This window comes from Equus przewalskii, chromosome 27, assembly GCF_037783145.1.
Source record: "Equus przewalskii isolate Varuska chromosome 27, EquPr2, whole genome shotgun sequence".
NCBI classification, from domain to species: Eukaryota; Metazoa; Chordata; class Mammalia; order Perissodactyla; family Equidae; genus Equus; species Equus przewalskii.
Window position 1 is genome coordinate 35,233,844 of NC_091857.1, and position 19,226 is coordinate 35,253,069.

General features: G+C 46.7%; 1 protein-coding gene across 1 annotated transcript in view; it reads right to left on the minus strand.

The window, feature by feature from the left end:
- The window catches only part of BRWD1 (bromodomain and WD repeat domain containing 1), a 136,825-nt gene extending 126,522 nt beyond the window's left edge, over window positions 1–10,303 (minus strand). The window contains exons 1-4 of the mRNA XM_070597488.1: window positions 9,631–10,303; window positions 9,479–9,537; window positions 9,314–9,343; window positions 9,064–9,123 (exon numbers count right to left, since the gene is read on the minus strand). Coding sequence (XP_070453589.1) covers window positions 9,064–9,123; window positions 9,314–9,343; window positions 9,479–9,537; window positions 9,631–9,679 — 198 coding nt within the window. The 5' untranslated portion in view covers window positions 9,680–10,303. The remainder of the gene's footprint in view (window positions 1–9,063; window positions 9,124–9,313; window positions 9,344–9,478; window positions 9,538–9,630) is intronic.
- Window positions 10,304–19,226: the final 8,923 nt, after the last annotated feature.

A 19,226-nucleotide genomic window follows, 5' to 3' on the forward strand; every position in this document is an offset into this window, starting at 1 on the left:
GGAGAAACCAGAATGACTTGCAACTAGGATACACAACTACATACCAGTGCTTTGGGGAGAAAAAAATGAAGAGGAAGAGTGGGAACAGATGTTAGCTCAGGGCCACTCTTCCTTACCAAAAAGCATACGTTAAAAAAAAAAAAAGCGAGTGATGAACTTAATGTAACTAAAGCTGCAACAAAACCCAGAGAAGATCCTATACAAATTACATTGACCCAGCCCCACACACTAACAGCCTGAGAGAAAAAAGAGCACATCCTTTACTGGGGCTAATTACACTACTTCAGCCTCTACTCTTTTAAGACAAAAAGGCCCAGCATATTTCAAAAAATGATGAGATACAACAAGGTAAAATGTGAGAATATCTAATGTGACTCATGGTCAAGAGGGGAAGTAGTCAATCAAAGCAGACCCAGGGACTGCCCAGATGCTGGAAAATGCTCAGCCATTATCTCCTAAAAATATTTCTTCTACTCCATTCTTCTATCCTTCCCATTTGGGACTTTAATTCCACTTTAGACTGTTTGGTATCCTACAGATGCAAGAAGCTCAAAGAGGGCCGGCCCAGTGGTGCAGCGCTTATGTACACATGTTCCACCTCGGCGGCCCAGGGTTCGCCAGTTCAGATCCCGGGTGCAGACACGGCACTGCTTGGCAAGCCATGCTGTGGCAGGCGTCCCACATATAAAACAGAGGAAGATGGGCACAGATGTTAGCTCAGGGCCAGTCTTCCTCAGCAAAAAGAGGAGGATTGGCAGCAGATGTTAGCTCAGGGCTAATCTTCCTCAAAAAAAAAAAAGCAGCAACTCAAAGAATCCCAAACAATGTAAATACAAAGAACTCTACCTGGGTACACGTGGTAGGCAGCTTCTGGAGCTCTCCCCAACCATCCTCACCTCCTGGTATTCACAGCTTGTGAAATCCCCTCCATTTGGGTAAGTTACTTCTTTTTTTTTTTTTTTTTTTTTTTTAAGATTTTTTTATTTTTTCCTTTTTCTCCCCAAAGCCCCCCGTACATAGTTGTATATTCTTCGTTGTGGGTCCCTCTAGTTGTGGCATGTGGGACGCTGCCTCAGCGTGGTCTGATGAGCAGTGCCATGTCCGCGCCCAGGATCCGAACCAACGAAACACTGGGCCGCCTGCAGCGGAGCGCGCGAACTTAACCACTCGGCCACGGGCCAGCCCCTGGGTAAGTTACTTCTAACCAACAGAATACAGTGACACCAAGGGGATCCCACTTCCAGTACTAGGTTACAAAATATCGTGGTTTCTGTCTTGCTAGCAGACTACTGCCTTCTCAGTTTTCATCTTTTGATGATGAAAGGTGCAATGTTGGAGAGACCAATGTGGCAAGGAACCAAGGGTAGCCAATAGCCAGCTAGGAACTGAGGCTCTCAGTCCAAGAATCCCCTCCAGGAACTGAATCAGCCAAAACCTACGTGAGCTTGGAAACAGATCCTTCCACAGTCAAGCCTTCAGCTGCAACCCCAGGTCTGGCCAGTAGTTTTACTGCAGCCTTGAGAGACTGAGACAAGACTCAGCTCAGCTGTGCCTGGACTCCTGACTTACAGAAATTGTGAGAATGAATCTGTGTTGCTTTAAGCCATGGGTTTTGGGTTGATTTGTTAAGCGGCAGTAGCTAACAACTAGAATACATCACAGTAAAACTGCTGAAAATCAAAGACAAAATGAAAATCTTAAGAAGCAGCCAGAGGGAAAAACACTATCTTGAAAGGCACGATAGTAAGACTGTTGACTTTTCAATATTCATGTGCTGAAAGGGGAAAAAAAAAACCAACCAGTCAGAACTTCACAGCTAACAAAAACAATCTTCAAAAATAAAGACAGGGGCCAGCCGTGGCCGAGTGGTTAAGTTCACTTGCTCCACTTTGGCGGCCCAGGGTTTTGCCAGTTTGGATCCTGGGCAGGGACATGGACCATTCATCAGGCCACGCTGAGGCAGCATCTCACATAGCACAACCAGAAGGACCTACAACTAGAATATACAACTATGTACTGGGGGGATTTGGGGAGAAAAAGCAGGGAAAAAAACAAGATTGGCAACAGTTCTTAGCTCAGGTGCCAATCTTAAAAATAAAGAAATAAAGACAAAAGGATATTTTCAAACCAAAGAAATAGTAAAAAGTGGGGGCCAGCTCCATGGCCGAGTGGTTAAGTTTGTGCACTCCGCTGCGGCGGCCCAGGGTTTGGATCCTGGCCACGGACATGGCACCACTCGTCAGGCCACGTTGAGGTGGTGTCCCACATCCCACAACTAGACGGACCTGCAACTAAGATATACAACTGTGTATGGGGTCGGGGGTTTGGGGCGATAAAGCAGAAAAAAAAAAGAAGACTGGCAACAGTTGTTAGCTCAGGTGCCAATCTTTAAAAAAAAAAAAAGAAAAAGTGAAGTAATTGTCAACAAATCTTCATTAAAAGAAATACCAAAATAACTTGTGTGGCCTGAAAAAAAATGATCACACAAAAGAGGCATGAAAAGACAGGAAGAATTAAAATAACAGCACTAAGATCTGTAAAAATTTATAACATATGTAAAAGTAAAACATGATAATGGGCCAAAGGACAGGAAGGTGACAATTAACAGTTCTAACTTCACTTATCTGGGAAAGGGGTAAGTAACTATAGTATATGGTAATACATATTATAATCTCTAGACAATACAAGGACTCTAAGAATAATAAAAGGACACATAACTAAAAAACAATAGGGGGCTAGACCGGTGGTGTAGTGGTTAAGTTTGTGCACTCCACTTCAGTGGCCCAGGGTTCACAGGTTAAGATCCTGGGCACCGACCTACAGACCATTCATCAAGCTGTGCTGTGGCAGTGTCCCACATACAAAGTAGGCAAAAACTGGCACAGATGTTGCTCGGGGCCAATCTCTCTCACAAAAATAAATAAATAACAATAAAGAGAGGCAGGCCCAGTAGCATAGCGGTTAAGTCCGTGTGCTCTGCTTCAGCAGCCTGGGGTCCATGGGTTCGGATCCCGGCAGCAGACCTATGCCATTCATCAAGCCAAGCTACAGCAGCAACCCACATACAAAATGGAGGAAGACTGACACAGATGTTAGCTCAGGTACAATCTTCCTCAAGCAAAAAGGGGAAGATTGGCAACAGATGTTAGCTCAGGGCCAATCCTCCTCACCAAAAATAAAGAGAACACTCGATTAAGCCAAAAGAAAGTGAGAGAGGAGAAATAAATAAGAGATAGGACAGATACCTGGTAGACTTAACACAATTATATTTAAATAATTATATTAAATGCAAATGGTTTAAACACTCCAACTAAAAGATTGACTAATAAAACTATAAGCTGTTTACAGGAGACACTTTAAAAATTAGAACATAGGAAGACTAAAGGTAAAAGGACAGAAAAAGATATAATACACCATCACTAATGAAAAGAAAGCTGGGGTGGCTATAGCAATGTGAAGCAAAGTTAGACTTTAGGCAAGAAGTATTATGAGAGAAAGAACATTTCCCAATTTTTAAAAAAGAGTTAAATTATGGAAAGGGCCAAACCACGGAGACAATAAAAACATCAGTGTTTAGGAGGGAGGGATAATTAGGCGGAAAACAGAGGATTTTTAGGGCAGTAAAATTACTCTGTATGATACATACCGCTCGAGATGTGTCATTATACATTTGTCCAAACCCACAGAATGTACAACACCAAGAGTACCTAACATAAATAGAACCCTAATGTGAACTATGGACTTTGGGTGATTACGCTGTCACTATAGGTTTACCAAGTGTAACAAATGTACTACTCTGGTGAAGGATGTTGATAATGAGAGAGACTATAGATTTATGGGGGCAGAGCTATACAGGAAATCTGTTATATTCTACCCAATTTTGCTGTGAACCTAAAACTGCTCTAAAAAAATTTAAGTCTATTAAAAAAAGGGGGATCAATTCAAGAAGAAAACAATTCTGAATTTGTATGTATTTACCCATTATATATAACCAACAACATAATACAGCTCCAAAATAACTGAAAAAAGAGACAAAACTCCACCATCACAGTTGGAGATTTTAACAATCTTTCCAAGAAACCAATAGAGTAAGATGGCAAACATCTGTAAGGATTTAGATGTTTGAAAGAAAAGTCACAGGACTTTTGTCTCCTAGATGAAAATAACTGTTATGATTAAATAAGCTTAGGAAAACAAAGTAATAACTATTCTCCTTTAAAGTAGCACAGTCAAGGTTAACTGACTCATAGATAGCAACACCACTACCATTTATTCAGCACTGAGCTTTAGAGGCTGCCATTAGTTCTCCATCCCAAATTCTGGTCATCCATTAATGCGTAAATTAGTCAGGTATCATTCATTCAGGCATTAAAACTCATAGAGACCGTATTTTGCTGTCTCATGAGACCTTACAATATAAATTAAGTGAAGGGGAAGTCTACATTAATTATGACATCAGTCTATCAGCACTGTTATTAATAAATACTACTGATTATTACTGTGTGCCAGGCACTGTAAAGCCCTATTTTCCCACATAACGTTTACAACAACCCTTTGATACAATTATTATCCTTGTTATAGAGATCAAGAAACTAAGGTAGAGATTAAATAATTTGCTTAAGATTAGAACGTGTAGTACGCAACACAAGTCAGGATTACAGCCCAGCCACCTGGCACCAAAACCCAAGCTTCTAATTTCTTCACTGTTATAGTGCTAGACTATAACTTGTCACCACAGTGACATGATCATTAGGTGTTCCCAAGTTATCAATGAAATGCCTACAGAATGATACATCTCTATAGTCAACTACAAAGAAAATGCAGAATCCATAAAGGAAAGGTCAGCTATGCCCATGATGAAATATCTTTAGAATCTCACAATGACAATGATATAGTAATGGGATTAGCTGCAGTACAGGTGGTAAATACAAACTTGTTTTTGTTTTAAATGGGCAAATAAGTAGTCTTGCTACAAAAAAGGCTCAATGTGAGACTCAACTAAAGTCTATATGGCAGTGCACCCAAGTTCCAAGTCTTGGCTTATAATACTACCTCTACCATAAACTGATTCCTTAATCCAGTAGGGAGCTCAAGATGGTAATACTGCTCTCCCCTTGATTTGGGGAGTTAATTCATAAGGAAGGAAGGTTGATAAATAAGAGACGAAGAAGAAGGTATCAATACATTTGTGCAAGTTACAGTTATTCTGATATAGTAACAAGTTTTGTAATTGCTGAACTACTTTGATAGAATAAAAAGATAACTTACAACAATAAATTTAAAATACTATATTTAGAAGAGAAATTCTTAGATTACGCTTAGATCCAAGTTTGCCATCTTGAGGGGACTACAACAATCATATATTTGTAAATATAGTGTGAAACGACTGAAGAAATTTAAGAATATTAAGTGGTTAAGATTAAATTTTCATTACAAATTAAACACGAATCAAAAAGTAAAACTACACTTGTTTCTATAAATATTACTAGATTTCTAAGTAAAACCTCACAGTCTAAGAAAAATGACTTACAACTCTAATAAACCAAATACTGATTTCAACACAAATAACTTCTATGTCTTTTTTTTTTTACACAAAAGGCCTACTCAAACATTATTTAAAAAAAAAAACAAAGGCAATAAATCCCATAATGATAGACTACAATGGAAGGATCTTCTGATTTTTTTTTTCTGGTTAAGGAAGAAACTTACCTGCAAAAACGTATCATGTTATTCAATTACTAAGTGTATCAAATCTCCTTCCCCCTTGTGGGGGGGGTGCGTGTGTGCAAGGCTGTCCCTGAGCTAAGAGCTGTTGCCAATCTTCCTCTTTTTGCTTGAGGAAGACTGCTGCTGAGCCAACATCCAGGCCAATCTTCTTCTATTTTAATGTGGGAAGCCACCACAGCGTGGCCACATCCATGCCCAGGATCCCAAATGAGGAACCTCAGGCTGCCAAAGCAGAGCGCATGAACTCAACCACTACACCACTGGGCTCGCCCCGCTTTTCCCCTTTCTAAATACATCTCTCTTTTACAAATCTAGTCCTTCCCAATTCCCATGCCCAATTCTATAGTTATATTTCCCTCTTCCTCTTTTTCCACCATCAGTAAATCATGAAAATTCCAATTAATTTTTATAAATTCACAGGCCCAACTACTAATGCAAGATTAGGTATTGAGAGATAACTAGTCTCAATTCTTCTAAAAAGTATCAAAAATATTCCTGCTTCCAAAGTACATGCAGGAGTAACAGCACGGTCACAAGCCTAAAATAAACTGTAGCTCTGTAAACAGTGCCATTGGAATCACCTGAAAGGTTTTTAAAAAGAGTGATGTCCAGTCCCACCACAAAAATTGTGATTTAACTGGTCACGGGCAAGGCCTGGCCATCCAGACTTTATGAAGCTCCCCAGATGATTCTGATTCAAGAATGAGAACTACTGAGAAAAAGAAGTTAAACAACACAAGAAAACAACATCATAAGAAAACAACCAGACAAAACCAGAATGTGAAACATTCTACAGCATAACTGACTCAGGCTCTTCAGTAAATCAATGGCACAGGAAAGAAAACTATGCAAGATAAAAAGACACAACATAATTTCACAGCAATGTATGGACCTTGTCTAAAGCCCAATTCAAACTAAACATAAAAAGACATCCAAAAAACAAGAAAAAAAATCTGAATATGGACCAAATATATGTGTCTGTACATACTATCAAGGAATTATGGGTTATTTTATGAACCTGATACTGGCACTGCAGTGGTATAAGAAATGGTTCGTAAATTTTTTTAGAGATGCACTCTGCAGAATTTAGGGATGAAATGCAATGTCTGGGATGTATTTTTAAATACTTCAGCTTATTAACCAACGGAATGAAGGAATGTTTGGAATTTGCTTAAAAACAATACAGCCTAGGGGAGAGAGATAACAGATGCAATATTCGTCGATAATCACTGAAGGCGATAAGGGGTACCTGGTGAATGGTTCATTTCTATTTTTCTATGTTTGAAGATTTCCACTGATTGTTTATAAATTATATCTCAAATAGAAACCAAAGTAAACATAGCAAATTGGTAATGAATTTGTCCATGGTATATGGGGGTTCACTACATTATTCTCATTTGTCTATATCTGAAATACTTAATAAAATATTTTAAAAAGGAGGGCTGGGCCCGTGGCCTAGTGGTTAACTTTGGTCTGCTCCACTTCAGGAGCCCAGGTTCAGTTCCTGGGCACAGACCTACACCACTCATCGGCAGCCATGCTGTGGCGGTGGCCCACGTACGAAAGAGAGGAAGACTGGCAATAGATGTTAGCTCAGGGTGAACCTTTTTCAGCAAAAAAGAGGAAAAGGAGATTTTCTCTAGAAACTAGAAGTTACCCATATACCCTCAACAAAAGAATAATCCTCTTCTGCACAGGCAGCTCATCCTCCACCACTTAGTGTTGGGGGAGAGAGAAAGGTAAAGATGAACAGGATACCCACCAGACAGACCCAATCAGCCATGTGACGAGAAATGACATACGTCATAGCCACATCACAGGGATGTATCACAGAGATTTTGAAAAACTTTAAGCAGAATTTCAAGTAGAGTTTTAAGCCATTCTAACAGCAAAAGCCAAAAAATAAATAAATCTATTTAAAACGTAACTTTTCTGGTAGTTATGCACTACATTTGTTTCAAAATCTAAGCAATGCTCTCTGCAGTAGCCTGACTGCACTGGCACGTCAATAACGTTTTTGTGCTTCACTGAAAACACTATTTTCTCTCATCAACAGAAATAAAACAATAAAACAGAGCAGTTCTTTAAACATTTCCTTGACTTAAATCTCAAAATATCAAACTCAAGAAAACATAAAAACTCTGCCATGATGCAGAATTTTTAAAACTCACTTTCTTGAAAATATTACTCACTTTGAAATGTTTACTTCAAAAAAACTCTAAGGCGGCAAATATTAAAACTGACAATTGAAACAGAACCCTTTGTTATTTTCACCCGACTTTAAGCATTAATATTGAACTGTTCACATACGGAAAACAAATCCCTTTGTTTACTTTCTGTTCTTTTGCTTAGCTCAGGAATGGCGACCATATCCTACCAACTTCTACTTACAGGTACCACAACTGTGATAAAAGACCATTCAGAAGCTCTTCCCGCCCCCCCACCCCCAGCTGTTTTGCTCATACAAGATGATAAATATGGCCTGGCAACTAAAAAAATCCTTTGTCCTAACACACAAACTGGCAAAAATATCTCCCTGAAAAGAGTTTTAACCCACTGAGGACAAACGAGCAGATAAAGCCGAATTACACACTGCCAGGGCAACTACAAAAGTCGACAAAGCACAATAAACAGAGAACTGTAACCTTGCCTAACGTTGCTCCAAAAAGAGAAACTGCACAGTTAGAGCCTCTACTAAGCTATGTCCCGCAAGATCTACATCAAAAGTCATCAAAAAATGTCCGTTTCCCTATCAACAAGCGTTGGGCAGTTTAGAGGAGCAAAAGGACTGGAAGAGTGGCACATTCCCACGACAGCAACATTTTTATTACGCCGCTGACGGAAAAAAATAAAAAATGCTAAAGATAGGAACACTCCTCCACCTTTCCGACGGCGAGGACTCTATTCCCTGGGAAGAAGCGGTGGGAAGGCCTGGGCGGGGCTGGAGGACGGCAGCCAATCAGAGGGCGCGTTACAAGTCGGGTCCGGGAGAACAGCGGCTGAGAGCCGCCCGCCGAGTGGCTGGCGCGCCCCCGCCCGCAAGCACTCGCCCCCGGCTCCGCCACCGGCCGCGCACCTGGGGACCCACCCTGCCTCACCCCGAGGGCTCCACCGCCCCCGCCGCCCCCCCGCGGCCGTGTCCTCCCCGAACCACCCCAGCCGCCCCAAATCCAAAGCAAACCAAACCAAACCTCCCGGGGGCGGGGGGTAGGGGGGTGCCGCTGCCCCGGCGACGCCCCCGAGCGCGGCGAGCTCCCTCCGCCCCACGAGGGGAGCCCCGACCAGGGGGCGGGGGGCGGACGCTGGGAACCCGGGAGGGAGAGGCCAGAGTCTCACCAATTCCTCGTAGCTCCTGCTGTGCTCGTTGCCCTCCCAGTCCAACCTCTTCGGCAGCAGCTGCAAAGACACGGGACGCGCACGAGTGACCACCGCGCGGGGCCGGGGCCGGGGCCGGGGCTGGGACTGGGTGGGGGCGGCGGGCGGGGCGGGACCGGGGGCCGGGCGCGCGGCCCCGGGCAAGGTCGCAGGGGGTCCGGGGACGCGAGGGGACGCGGCGGGGAGGGCGGGGGACGCGGCGAGCACAGACCTGGTACTGCTCCAGCTCCTGCACCAGCACCTGCACCGATGAGACGCGCAGTCAGGGGGCGGGGGTGCACCCGGCCCTCCGCACCCTCCTCCCGCGACCCCCGGCGGCGGCGGGCCGGGCCCGGGGCCCCGCACCTCGGCCGCCGCCGCCCGCGCGCGCACTCACCTGGGCGGCTCTCCGACACGGGCCGGCCGAGAGGTACCGGGCGATGAGGAAGTACAGCTCTGCGGGAAGATGGGGAGACGGGGCTCGGGTCAGGGGGGCGCCGCGGCGGGGGCCGGGGGCGCCGTGGGGAGGGCGCGGGCGGCGCGGCTTACCCGACTCGATGAGGGGCACCGGGCGTCGGGCGGGCGAGGGCTCCGCCATGGCCGGGCGCGGGGCGCGGGGCTGCAGCGAGCGAGGTAAGCGTGTAGGCCGCGCCGAGGCCTGAGCGGGCCGGCGTCCCTCTACCTCAGGCGCGCCGCCGCCGCCATGCCGTGCGCGCCGCCAGACGACGCCTCCGCGCAAGTAGTCCCTCCGCGACCGGAAAAGTAGTCCCTCCGCGGGGGCCGCCGGGCGCCACGGGACGACCAGAGGTCGGGCACCGCCGCGAAAAGGGGGCCTCGCCGCCCGCTCCTCTGCCTCAGGGGCCGCAGGGAGGGGAATCTAGAGGGTAGTCCAAGACCCGGGCCTCGGGGAGGCGGCGAGTGGGGGAGGGGCGCGCGCGTGGCCGGGATCCGTGCGCGCGGTGAGGCGGCCGCCGGCCATTGTGAGGCGGCGGCGCGGCGGACGGCGGCGCGGGGGTGGAGGTCGGGCGGCGCGCCGCGCGGGGGCGGGGGCGGGGGCGGGCCGGGGGCCGCAGTTGGGGTGGGGGTGATCCCCGGGCCCCGGCTGGAACGGAACTCCTCGACGCGGAACCGCAGCGCCACGGGTCCGGCGGGGTCGCCGGCCTCGGGCTCCAGAAGGGCCGTGTCACAGACGGCCGCCCGCGGCCCGTGTGTCTGCCCCCACGGAAGGTCGCTCGCTCGCAGGACGCGAGCCCCCGAAGATGAGACTGGCGACACCCACGGAGGAGAACGTCGGCCCGAGAAGCCCTCCGCGGGGAGGGGAGGAGGACGGCGGGGAAGCCGCAGGCTCGGGGAGGCGCGGGGGCTCGGAGGGCACAGCGAACGTTCCCCGAGAGGCTGCGGGGCCTCACGCAGTGGGGAGCGGAGGCGTGAACCAGCCCGGGCCGCGGTCCTGGGGAGACCCCGCAGTCGGGCACAGAGAGGGTTAAAGCAAATGCAGTACCGCGCGGAGGATGTGACCCTCCCCGGTCGCGGAGAGCAGCCCGGAGCCGCGATGACTTAGCCGGATAGGAACAGCGATGGGAGGAAGCGGGCAGTGCAGGCAGGCAGCAGCCCGTTCCAAGGAGGAGAAGCAGGAAACGAGGAAACCGTGTGTCGTCAGCATTCCTTTGGAAGACAGTTGTAGGACTTGAGGTTGGAGCAGTGGACAAGGGCCCAAAAAATTCCATTACATGCCATGCTAGGCTTCTGCCCTAACCGGATTCATTTACTCAGCACATCCGGTGTGTCCTATTCTGAACCCTAAAGTACAGCAGTGAGCAAAGCAAATATCCCTGCCCTCGTGGAGTGTACGTTGTCGTTCTAAGTTTTGCTCAGTGTGATATCCTCCACAGCATGTAGTGGTTCAGATCCCACTGGGATAGGATCAACCCTGAGCTGTCAGATGTGCGACTTAACCTCTGAGCCTCAGGTTTCCTCACCTCTAAACTGTAGGTAATATCGTGCCTACTTGCAGGGTTGTAAGGACTGAATGGGTTGCTATGTGTTCCTAGCATATAGTAAGCGCTATACACATGCTAGCTTTTATAATTATTTACACCAAATAGCAAAAGGTGTTGTATATATTTGTGAGGGGACAAATTCAAACATGTTTGGACGATTGCATCAGTACTGTGATCTCATGTCTGTTAATTCAGCAAACGCTATCAAGTGGTGGAGATAAAAAGATGAATAAGCCACAGCTTTGCCATCAAAGACTTAGTGTGTTTTTAGAGGAAACAGATGTAAGCAAATAATGACAAGATATAGGGCAGAGATGGAAGGGATGTGAAGCTGTCTGTGGCAGAGGAAGATGTCAGAGAAGTTTACGTCTTCCAGACTAAAGTGCCTGCAAAGGGATCCAGGCATGTGAACAGCAAAGAGCCAAGACAATGAAGAACATTTCAAGTTTAAGGAACTCAAGTTTACTGTGACTATTTGGGTGACTTTAGAGGTGTGGATGGGACCCATTAAGTCAGAAGTTAAAATTGGGAGCAACTGAAGGGTTCTAAGCCAGGAAGGATCCATTTTCATTAGGATAGATTTGAGAAAGTTAAGACCTAGAGGCAGGAAAACCACTTAGACCCCTGAAATAGGAAAGAAATGAAGATGCATTAGGGCAATGGTTATGAGGATGGGAAGAAACAAGTTCAGAAATATATAGGAGGTTAAATCAGCAAGATGAAGTGGAATGAGAAGGAAGAGTCACCAAAAAAAACTCAGTTTGTGGCTTAGTAGGTCAAGGTTGTGCCACCAACTGAGACAGAGCGTACAGGCTGTAGCTAAATTGTTAAGATGGATAATGACCTGGAACAACCTGATTATTTGAAGTTACAGCTCCTATGTTCCCATGGACAGTATGATCTGATGCTACAAGATTACCAAAGTTAACAAATGACAAAGACAAGACATAAAGAGAGGAAAAGGTAAGCTTTAAAAGATTGACCAAGGAGTTGGGTATTGCATTTTGTAACAATACCATAAAAGTAAAAGATAGCTGTCAAAAGATGTTACGAGAGTTCGTATCCCAAGCACTGGTTCTCGTCCAAAACTATAGTTCTGGTGTAGGCAGCACGGTAACCATTACCAGAGCTCAGAAATGATGAGTTTTCTTTTGCAAGAGCCTTAGTAGTTCCTTTACAGCCTACTCTGACCTCCGTGACAAATGCTGTTTCTAGATTTGAAATAGAGACTCAAAGATTTCCGACAAGAGGCAGAATATCTTCCCCATTCAATTCTCAAGTGACAGAGACCCAGCTTTGATTCCCACGTATTCTAATGAAGAGGAAAAGGGGACATGCCATCCATCAGCAACTCCATAGGGGTACCTGCCAGCAGTGCTCTCCAAACAAGGCGAGGTTTGCTTTTGGAAAAATGGAAATAACTTGAGTTTCACCACAGGAAAGCTACATGGAGAGCTAAATTATTGAAAAATTGCTTGTTAAACAAAGATCAGAAGATCTTAACGACTGGTGACATCACCTGTAGTGCTGTCACCCATCTCCACCACAAGGGAACTATGATGTTTTAGTCTTTGGCAAGCAACGCCGCTCCTGGATAAACAACACTGATCCTCACAACAGTTCCTAGTCAGGTGCCATTAGTATGCTCCCTTCACAGCTGAGAAAGCTGAGGCCCAGAGAGTTTGAGAAGGGCTCAAAGGCACACAGCCGGGCTGCAAGCCCAGGTGGGACCATGCTGCCTGAGACTGAACACCAGCACTGCAGAATCCCTTCTCCCCTGCCACACTTACAAAGGAGGAAATTAGGGCCTGAAAAGGAGGAGCCTTACACAAGGTCACACAGCTGGAACAGGAGAGAACTGAAATTTGAAAACACATGTAAATTCATGCGTGATCTCATTCATCACAGGAACTCTGAGTTGGGGTCTGTTGTTCTCATTTTAAAGATGAGGAAACAGGCTTAGAAAGTAAGAATTTGTCTAACAGTGAAAAATCTTTTTTAAAAAAATATGTAGAATTCAGTGGGGCCTTCCAAGTCACCACTTAAGAGGCACAGAAGCATTAAGTGTAAAACTCATATCTGGAAATTGGTGAGCAAATCAGTCTGTTTCTGACAATTCACATGGGAGATTGGTCAAAAGTGAGCCTTAAAGAGTAGATTAGGGTCAACTTTGATTTTGAAAAATAAAATAAATCTATGAGCAGTGGAGATCATGCAAGGAAAATTACATACATAATTCAAATTCTAATATCAATATGTTCATGCAAATGTATGTCAACTGAATCTAGGTTCATCCAGCTGTCATCATTGATGCATGCACAGTATCAGCACAGTTCTGAGAGACTTCAGGAAGAAGCAGATGACATTAGATGTACAGAAAATTAATACCACAAAACTGAACACATACATGGAGATGAAACCAAGTGCAAACAAAAAGTTGCATCAGGGGCCAGCCAAGTGGAGCAGTGGTTAAGTGCACACGTTCCACTTCGGCGGCCCGGGGTTCACCAGTTCAGATCCCGGGTGCAGACATGGCACCGCTTGGCAAGTCATGCTGTGGTAGGCATCCTACATATAAAGTAGAGGAAGATGGGCACGGATGTGAGCTCAGGGCCAGTCTTCCTCAAAAAAAAAAGCTTCATTATTTCATTCGTTCCACAAAAATTGCATTGAAGGCCTTCTCTAAGGCAGGCACTACGTGGTGTACACTGCCTCCTGGGCTTTGGTAAAATCAATCCCCTAGAAAAAGAAGAGTTAACAGCTTGATAGATTTCCAGGGGACTTTGAATAAAATGAAGGAAGGGATTGGAGTTTTTTGATGAGCCCACAGGCACTACTAGAGGACCTTGCTCCTGCATCTAATTCCCGAGGCCCCTCCTCCGCCTCCTGGCAGTGTCGTCTTTCCCTCAGGACCTTCTCTTCCCTTTAAGTCTAACCCAACCAGCTGTCCCCTTAATGCTACTTGTCCCTCCCTCCCTCAGCAAATCGTTTCCACATTTATCTCTTCCCTCTTCAGCTCCTGCCTCTCCCTGCCGTTGGCTTCTGTCACCGTGTGTTCCCACATTGCGGCCATTGGCCTGTGTCCATCTCCAGGTCTTAGCAGTTCTTTGAAGTGTTTCTCAGGGTACTGGAGAAAGCGCAGTGTGGTTGGACAAGACTTTGGGAACGTGGGAGCTGGAGTCAGAATACGTGTGTTTGAACACCACCTACTAGTTGAGCAACCTCTCTGTGGCCCAGTGTTTGGTTTTGGTTTTTTATCATCTTTAAAATGGGGATTACAACTAATAGATAACATTCATTGAAAGTTTTTGTATCCTGAACACTGTGCTAAACCATCTACGTGTATTATTTAAGGCTCATGAGATAGCTAGAATGCAGGAGTTGCTTGTGAGCGTTTCCAGAGAGCATGCCTGGCCCGCCCTTTGAACAATGCCTAGCTCACAACATGATGCTGCTATGTAAAAATGATTATTTTTCTCCCCATTCCCTCCCTCACCAAAGAGCCTCCTCAAAGGTCTCCTTGACTCCACACCCATTTCATCCTGTCACTACTTTTAAATTTCCTTAAGTACTACTTGACGTGTTCTCTATTCAAGCCTTTCTCCTTCTCTATCGCCTAAAGCCAAAGTGCTGGCTTTGTTTTTAAAGCTGTGCGGGGGTATTCTGCTCTCTACCCTTCCCACCCCGCTGTGTCTCCAGGAAGGCTGACTGCTCTACAGCAATGGGCTCTCTAGCCCTCTGGCCTCCTCCAGTAGGAGGCCCCAGCGGGAGGTAGAAGGGTGGGAGGAGAGTGGGGTTGGGTTTCTATTTTCCCAGTGCCTTCCTGCCAAGCCACAGGTTGGTGATGGCTGCTGTTCCTCTACTGAAGGCCACAGTTTAAGTGGGACAGCCGGCTCTCCATACAGGCACCTTCTCTGGGTTTTAATGGCCCTACCTCCCCTGGCCCTTCAGGACTTGGGCTTCTCTTCTGAGTCAGATGGGAGCCGTTGAAGGGAGACCATGGTGCTTCACCGTCCCTTGCTGATTTATTTTAACCCTGCCTACACCCTTGTAAATCGTTGTGTCATTAAGTCTCCTCAGTTATCCCAATGGATTATGCCTTCTGTTTTCTTCCAGAACTTAATAGATACTAAGACTGTCCACTCTAACTCTATCCCCTGTGGCTGTCCAGAACACCCCCTCTCCAGTTCCCTCTCCCCTCTGCCCTCCTATTTCTTATCTAGATACATCTTGTTCTCTAGTTTGAAAGGATCCACCTAGTTTCCTAAACTCCTTCCTTCACAAAACTTCTCCTAAGTCATTTCGGCCCTGGTTAGTCTCTTTTCAAAAATCTTAGAATCAACTCTCTTTTAATCATACGTGCAATCCAGCAGTAAGCCCCAAGGAGCTCACCTGCAAAATATAGCTAGAGTCTAAGGACTTCTCACCTGGATGAGCACAACCACCTCCTAAATGTCCTTCTGCTTCTGTCTTCATCCTATTACTACCTGTTCTCCACAGATAGCTGGAGAGATCCTGTAAAACTGAAGTCAGATCTGTTCTCCTTGCTCAAAGCCGTCTGATGGCTCCCATCTGATCCAGAGGAGAAGCCCAAGTCCTATGAGACCCCCATGAGCTGGGCTCCCTGGTACTTCTCTGACCTCTTGTCCCAGCATTTTCCCCTTCTCTCACTCTGCTCCAGCCACATTGGCCACCCTGATGGTCCCCAGACATGCCAGGCACACTGCTGCCTCAGGACATTTGTACTTGCTGTTCCTTCTGCCAGGAAGGCTTTTCCCCTAGAAAACCATGCAGCTCAGTCCCTCACCTCCTTCAAGTCTTGGCTCAGATGTTACATTTGCAGTGAGATCTTCCTTGACTACCCTAAATACAAGTATAACCCACCCTCCCTCTGTACCCCCATTTCCCTTTTCTCCTTCCTGCTTCCTTTTTCTCCACAGCCCTTTTGACCTTCTGACCTACTATAAGATTTGCTCATCTTTGTTTATTGCCTGTGTTCTCCCGCTCTATGAAGGTGGGCAGAGATCTGTGTCTGTCTCACTCCCTGATCTTATCTCTAGAGCTATGAAGCCTCACATATGGTAGATACACAATAAATATTTGTTGGATGTTTAAGGAAAAGCCTCAACCAGACAGTCCCTCAGATCTGAGAGAGTTATGCTGTCAACATTCACTCATAAATCTTTAGGATGGGGTGGTAGTTTAATCAGAGGACAGCCCACAAAAACCTGTTGGCCCATGACATACCTGGAGTCTGGGCCACGCCCGGGTTACAGTGCTGCCGTGAAGACAAGCCAGCGGAGATGGAGTTTGGAAGGCCATGCCTTCTCCCTCTCCATAACTTTCTCCTCTGGGAGAAAGGCCCACCTGGCTTCTCTCAAAAGCAGGAAGAAAGTAGAGCCTCGAGAGAGGAAGGGTGAGTGGAAAGAGGGTGTTCAGGAGCAGGAATGGAGGCTGTTTCAGGGAGAGGACCAGAGCGCTCTAGGGACGGGACACCCTGTCATGCCTTTCCCACGGATGTGGCCTGGCCTCTGCCTCCTCCCTGGCCACACAGCACCCCCGTGTCCTCTGAGGCCAGCCCGCTTCACCTGGCTGCCGGCAGCCTCTGTCCTGAGCCCCCACAGAAGAGAGCACACAGCCCTGGCTTCCCCCAGCCTCTGGTGGTTTCCTCGGGCTTCACTGACTGCCAAGAGGAGGAGACAAAACCGGCCTCGCCTGCGAGGTGAGCCTCTGGAGCTGCTGGCAGGGAGGGGAAACCCCACACGCCCAAGAGGAAGTCTGTACAGAGGAAAGTACAAAGGGTGGCGAGAAATGCAAAGTGGGCGGATGGGGAAGAAGGGAGCGCTCCAAGGTCCCTGTGTCACCTGGCTGCGGAATATTCCCCTTGTGACTGTTTATGCAAGGGCTGAGTGTGAGCTGGGCGCCTAAGGCAAGGCCTTCGCATTTTCTCGGATGACACTGGACTCCTAATTGCAGTAATAACTCCCCTGTTGGCAACCTGGAGAAAACTCCCTGGTTCCTCTTTTTCACTTAGGGGCAAGTCTGGCTGAGAGAGGGTAAAGAAACCCACAGTCTAACACAAAATAGCCGTCCTTAACCAGGCACTTCCTCCCTCGGGGTCTCCATGGAAAGCATGTGTATGGAGGACATGCACATGGGCTGCGAGGGGCCCTTGATTAACCCTGAGCCCATCCGCTGGTGATCGAGGCTCATGGGCACAGAGGATTCTTTGTTCAGACCAGACAGTCTCGGAGACCAAGTGCAGCCCAGAAGTGCCAAAGCAGAGCAGGGGACCCAGGGTCCCAAGAGCCAGAGTGTGCACCCAAGGCTTGGAGAGGCCCATCTTTGCCGAGGCTGGAACTTCTGGAGCTACAGCTTCTACGTCCAGCAGATCTTTCCAGAGAACAAAGGACTTGATCACCCCTTCTCCCCACAGGACCCAGCCTGTACTCTGGGAGAAATGGGCTTTGGTGGGGTTAGACGTGGGTTGGTTTGTTTCCAACAGGCCTTTGGGACAGCAGAGGCCAGCATGTTGACCAGCCAGTGTATTCCTGCTACTTATGCAGAGGAGATAACAAAATCAACACAATCAGAGGTAGTGCAAGAATTATCACAAAGTGGATATGTCCGTTACTATTTTTGTGAGTAGATACATTTTCTATAACAACAACAACAGCTAAAAGATACCATTTCCTGCAACAAGCCTATAAGAAAGGCTCTGCCAAAATCTAACCTTCCAAGATGACAGTGCATTCCACAGAATTTAATCATAAAGCCTTTGCAGAGAACAGAATATGACAGGAAATCATTCAGCAACTCAATTTCATGATGACAAAGTATATAAAATATACAGATTTACCTTGAACCAAATCTTGCTTCCACATGGCTAATGCTTTTTTTTTTTATCTTTTTTAAAATTTTTCCTTCTTCTCCCTAAAGCCCCCGAGTACATAGTTGTGTATTTTAGTTGTAGGTCCTTCTAGTTGAGCTATGTGGGATGCCCCCTCAGCATGCCCTGATGAGCGGAGCCGTGTCGGCAGCCACGATCCGAACTGGCAAAACCCTGGGCCACCCAAGCAGAGCTCGCGAACTTAACCACTTGGCCACGGGGCCAGCCCACATGGCTAATGCTTTCTAATTAATAACCTTGAAATTACTAGGATATAAGTTCTTCAGCTTTCTCTTTTGTCTTTATAAAAAAGAGTAACGACAAGCCCACTACTTTGAATTCTTTATAATCTTACAACTTTTCCAGGATTCTAATTGCACAGTTGTCTCATTAAGATGGGGATGGATTGACCTGTAGGTATAAAGTTTCCTCAGTGGCAAAGAACACAGATGTAAACTTTGACAGTTACGTAAAGCAGGAGACATAACCTGTCTGCTTGTTCCCAGTCAAGCATAAAGCTATGCCAGAGCCGCCTGCGTTCCCCACAAGAACCCATGGCTGCAGAATATATCACCTGCAACCATCAGCTTCCATCAGGTGCAAGAAGCTCTTTTTCTGCCATTCTCCTGGGTTGTTTTTTTTTTTTTTTGGTGAGGAAGTTTGGTCCTGAGCTAACATCTGTTGCCAATCTTCCTCTCGCTTGAGGAAGATTGTTGCCGAGCTAACATCTGTGCGTCTTCCTCTATATTTATGTGGGATGCTGCCACAGCATGGCTTGATGAGCGGTGCTAGGTCCGCCCCCAGGATCCAAATTTGCAAATCCTGGGCTGCTGAAGCAAAGCGCACAAACTTAACCACTATGCCACCGGGCTGGCCCCATCTCCTGGGTTTTTTTAACCTTTCCGACCCTCATTCCCACCTGACACTTCTGGAGGCTCTATTGTCCAGCCACCAAGTATAAAACACCCCAGTATTTTTCTGAATACATCCTGTAATGCAGCCATCTTGGAGCAGCCACTTTAACACACAATTTTGACCCAAAATACACCATTTTGATAGCCCACAGCAAAATAGACCGTTAGAGTTGCATCATTTTGAAAACCAACCAAGTCATAGATGAAGTAGATCTGTTCATCTGCTCCCTCAGCCCCATTCCAATAGTGAACTGCACCCCATCACCAATTCCTGGGGCATGGGGTGGGGAATAACAGGGAGCCTGGGGTTAAGGGGCAGGGACAGGAACGGGAGGGATGTGG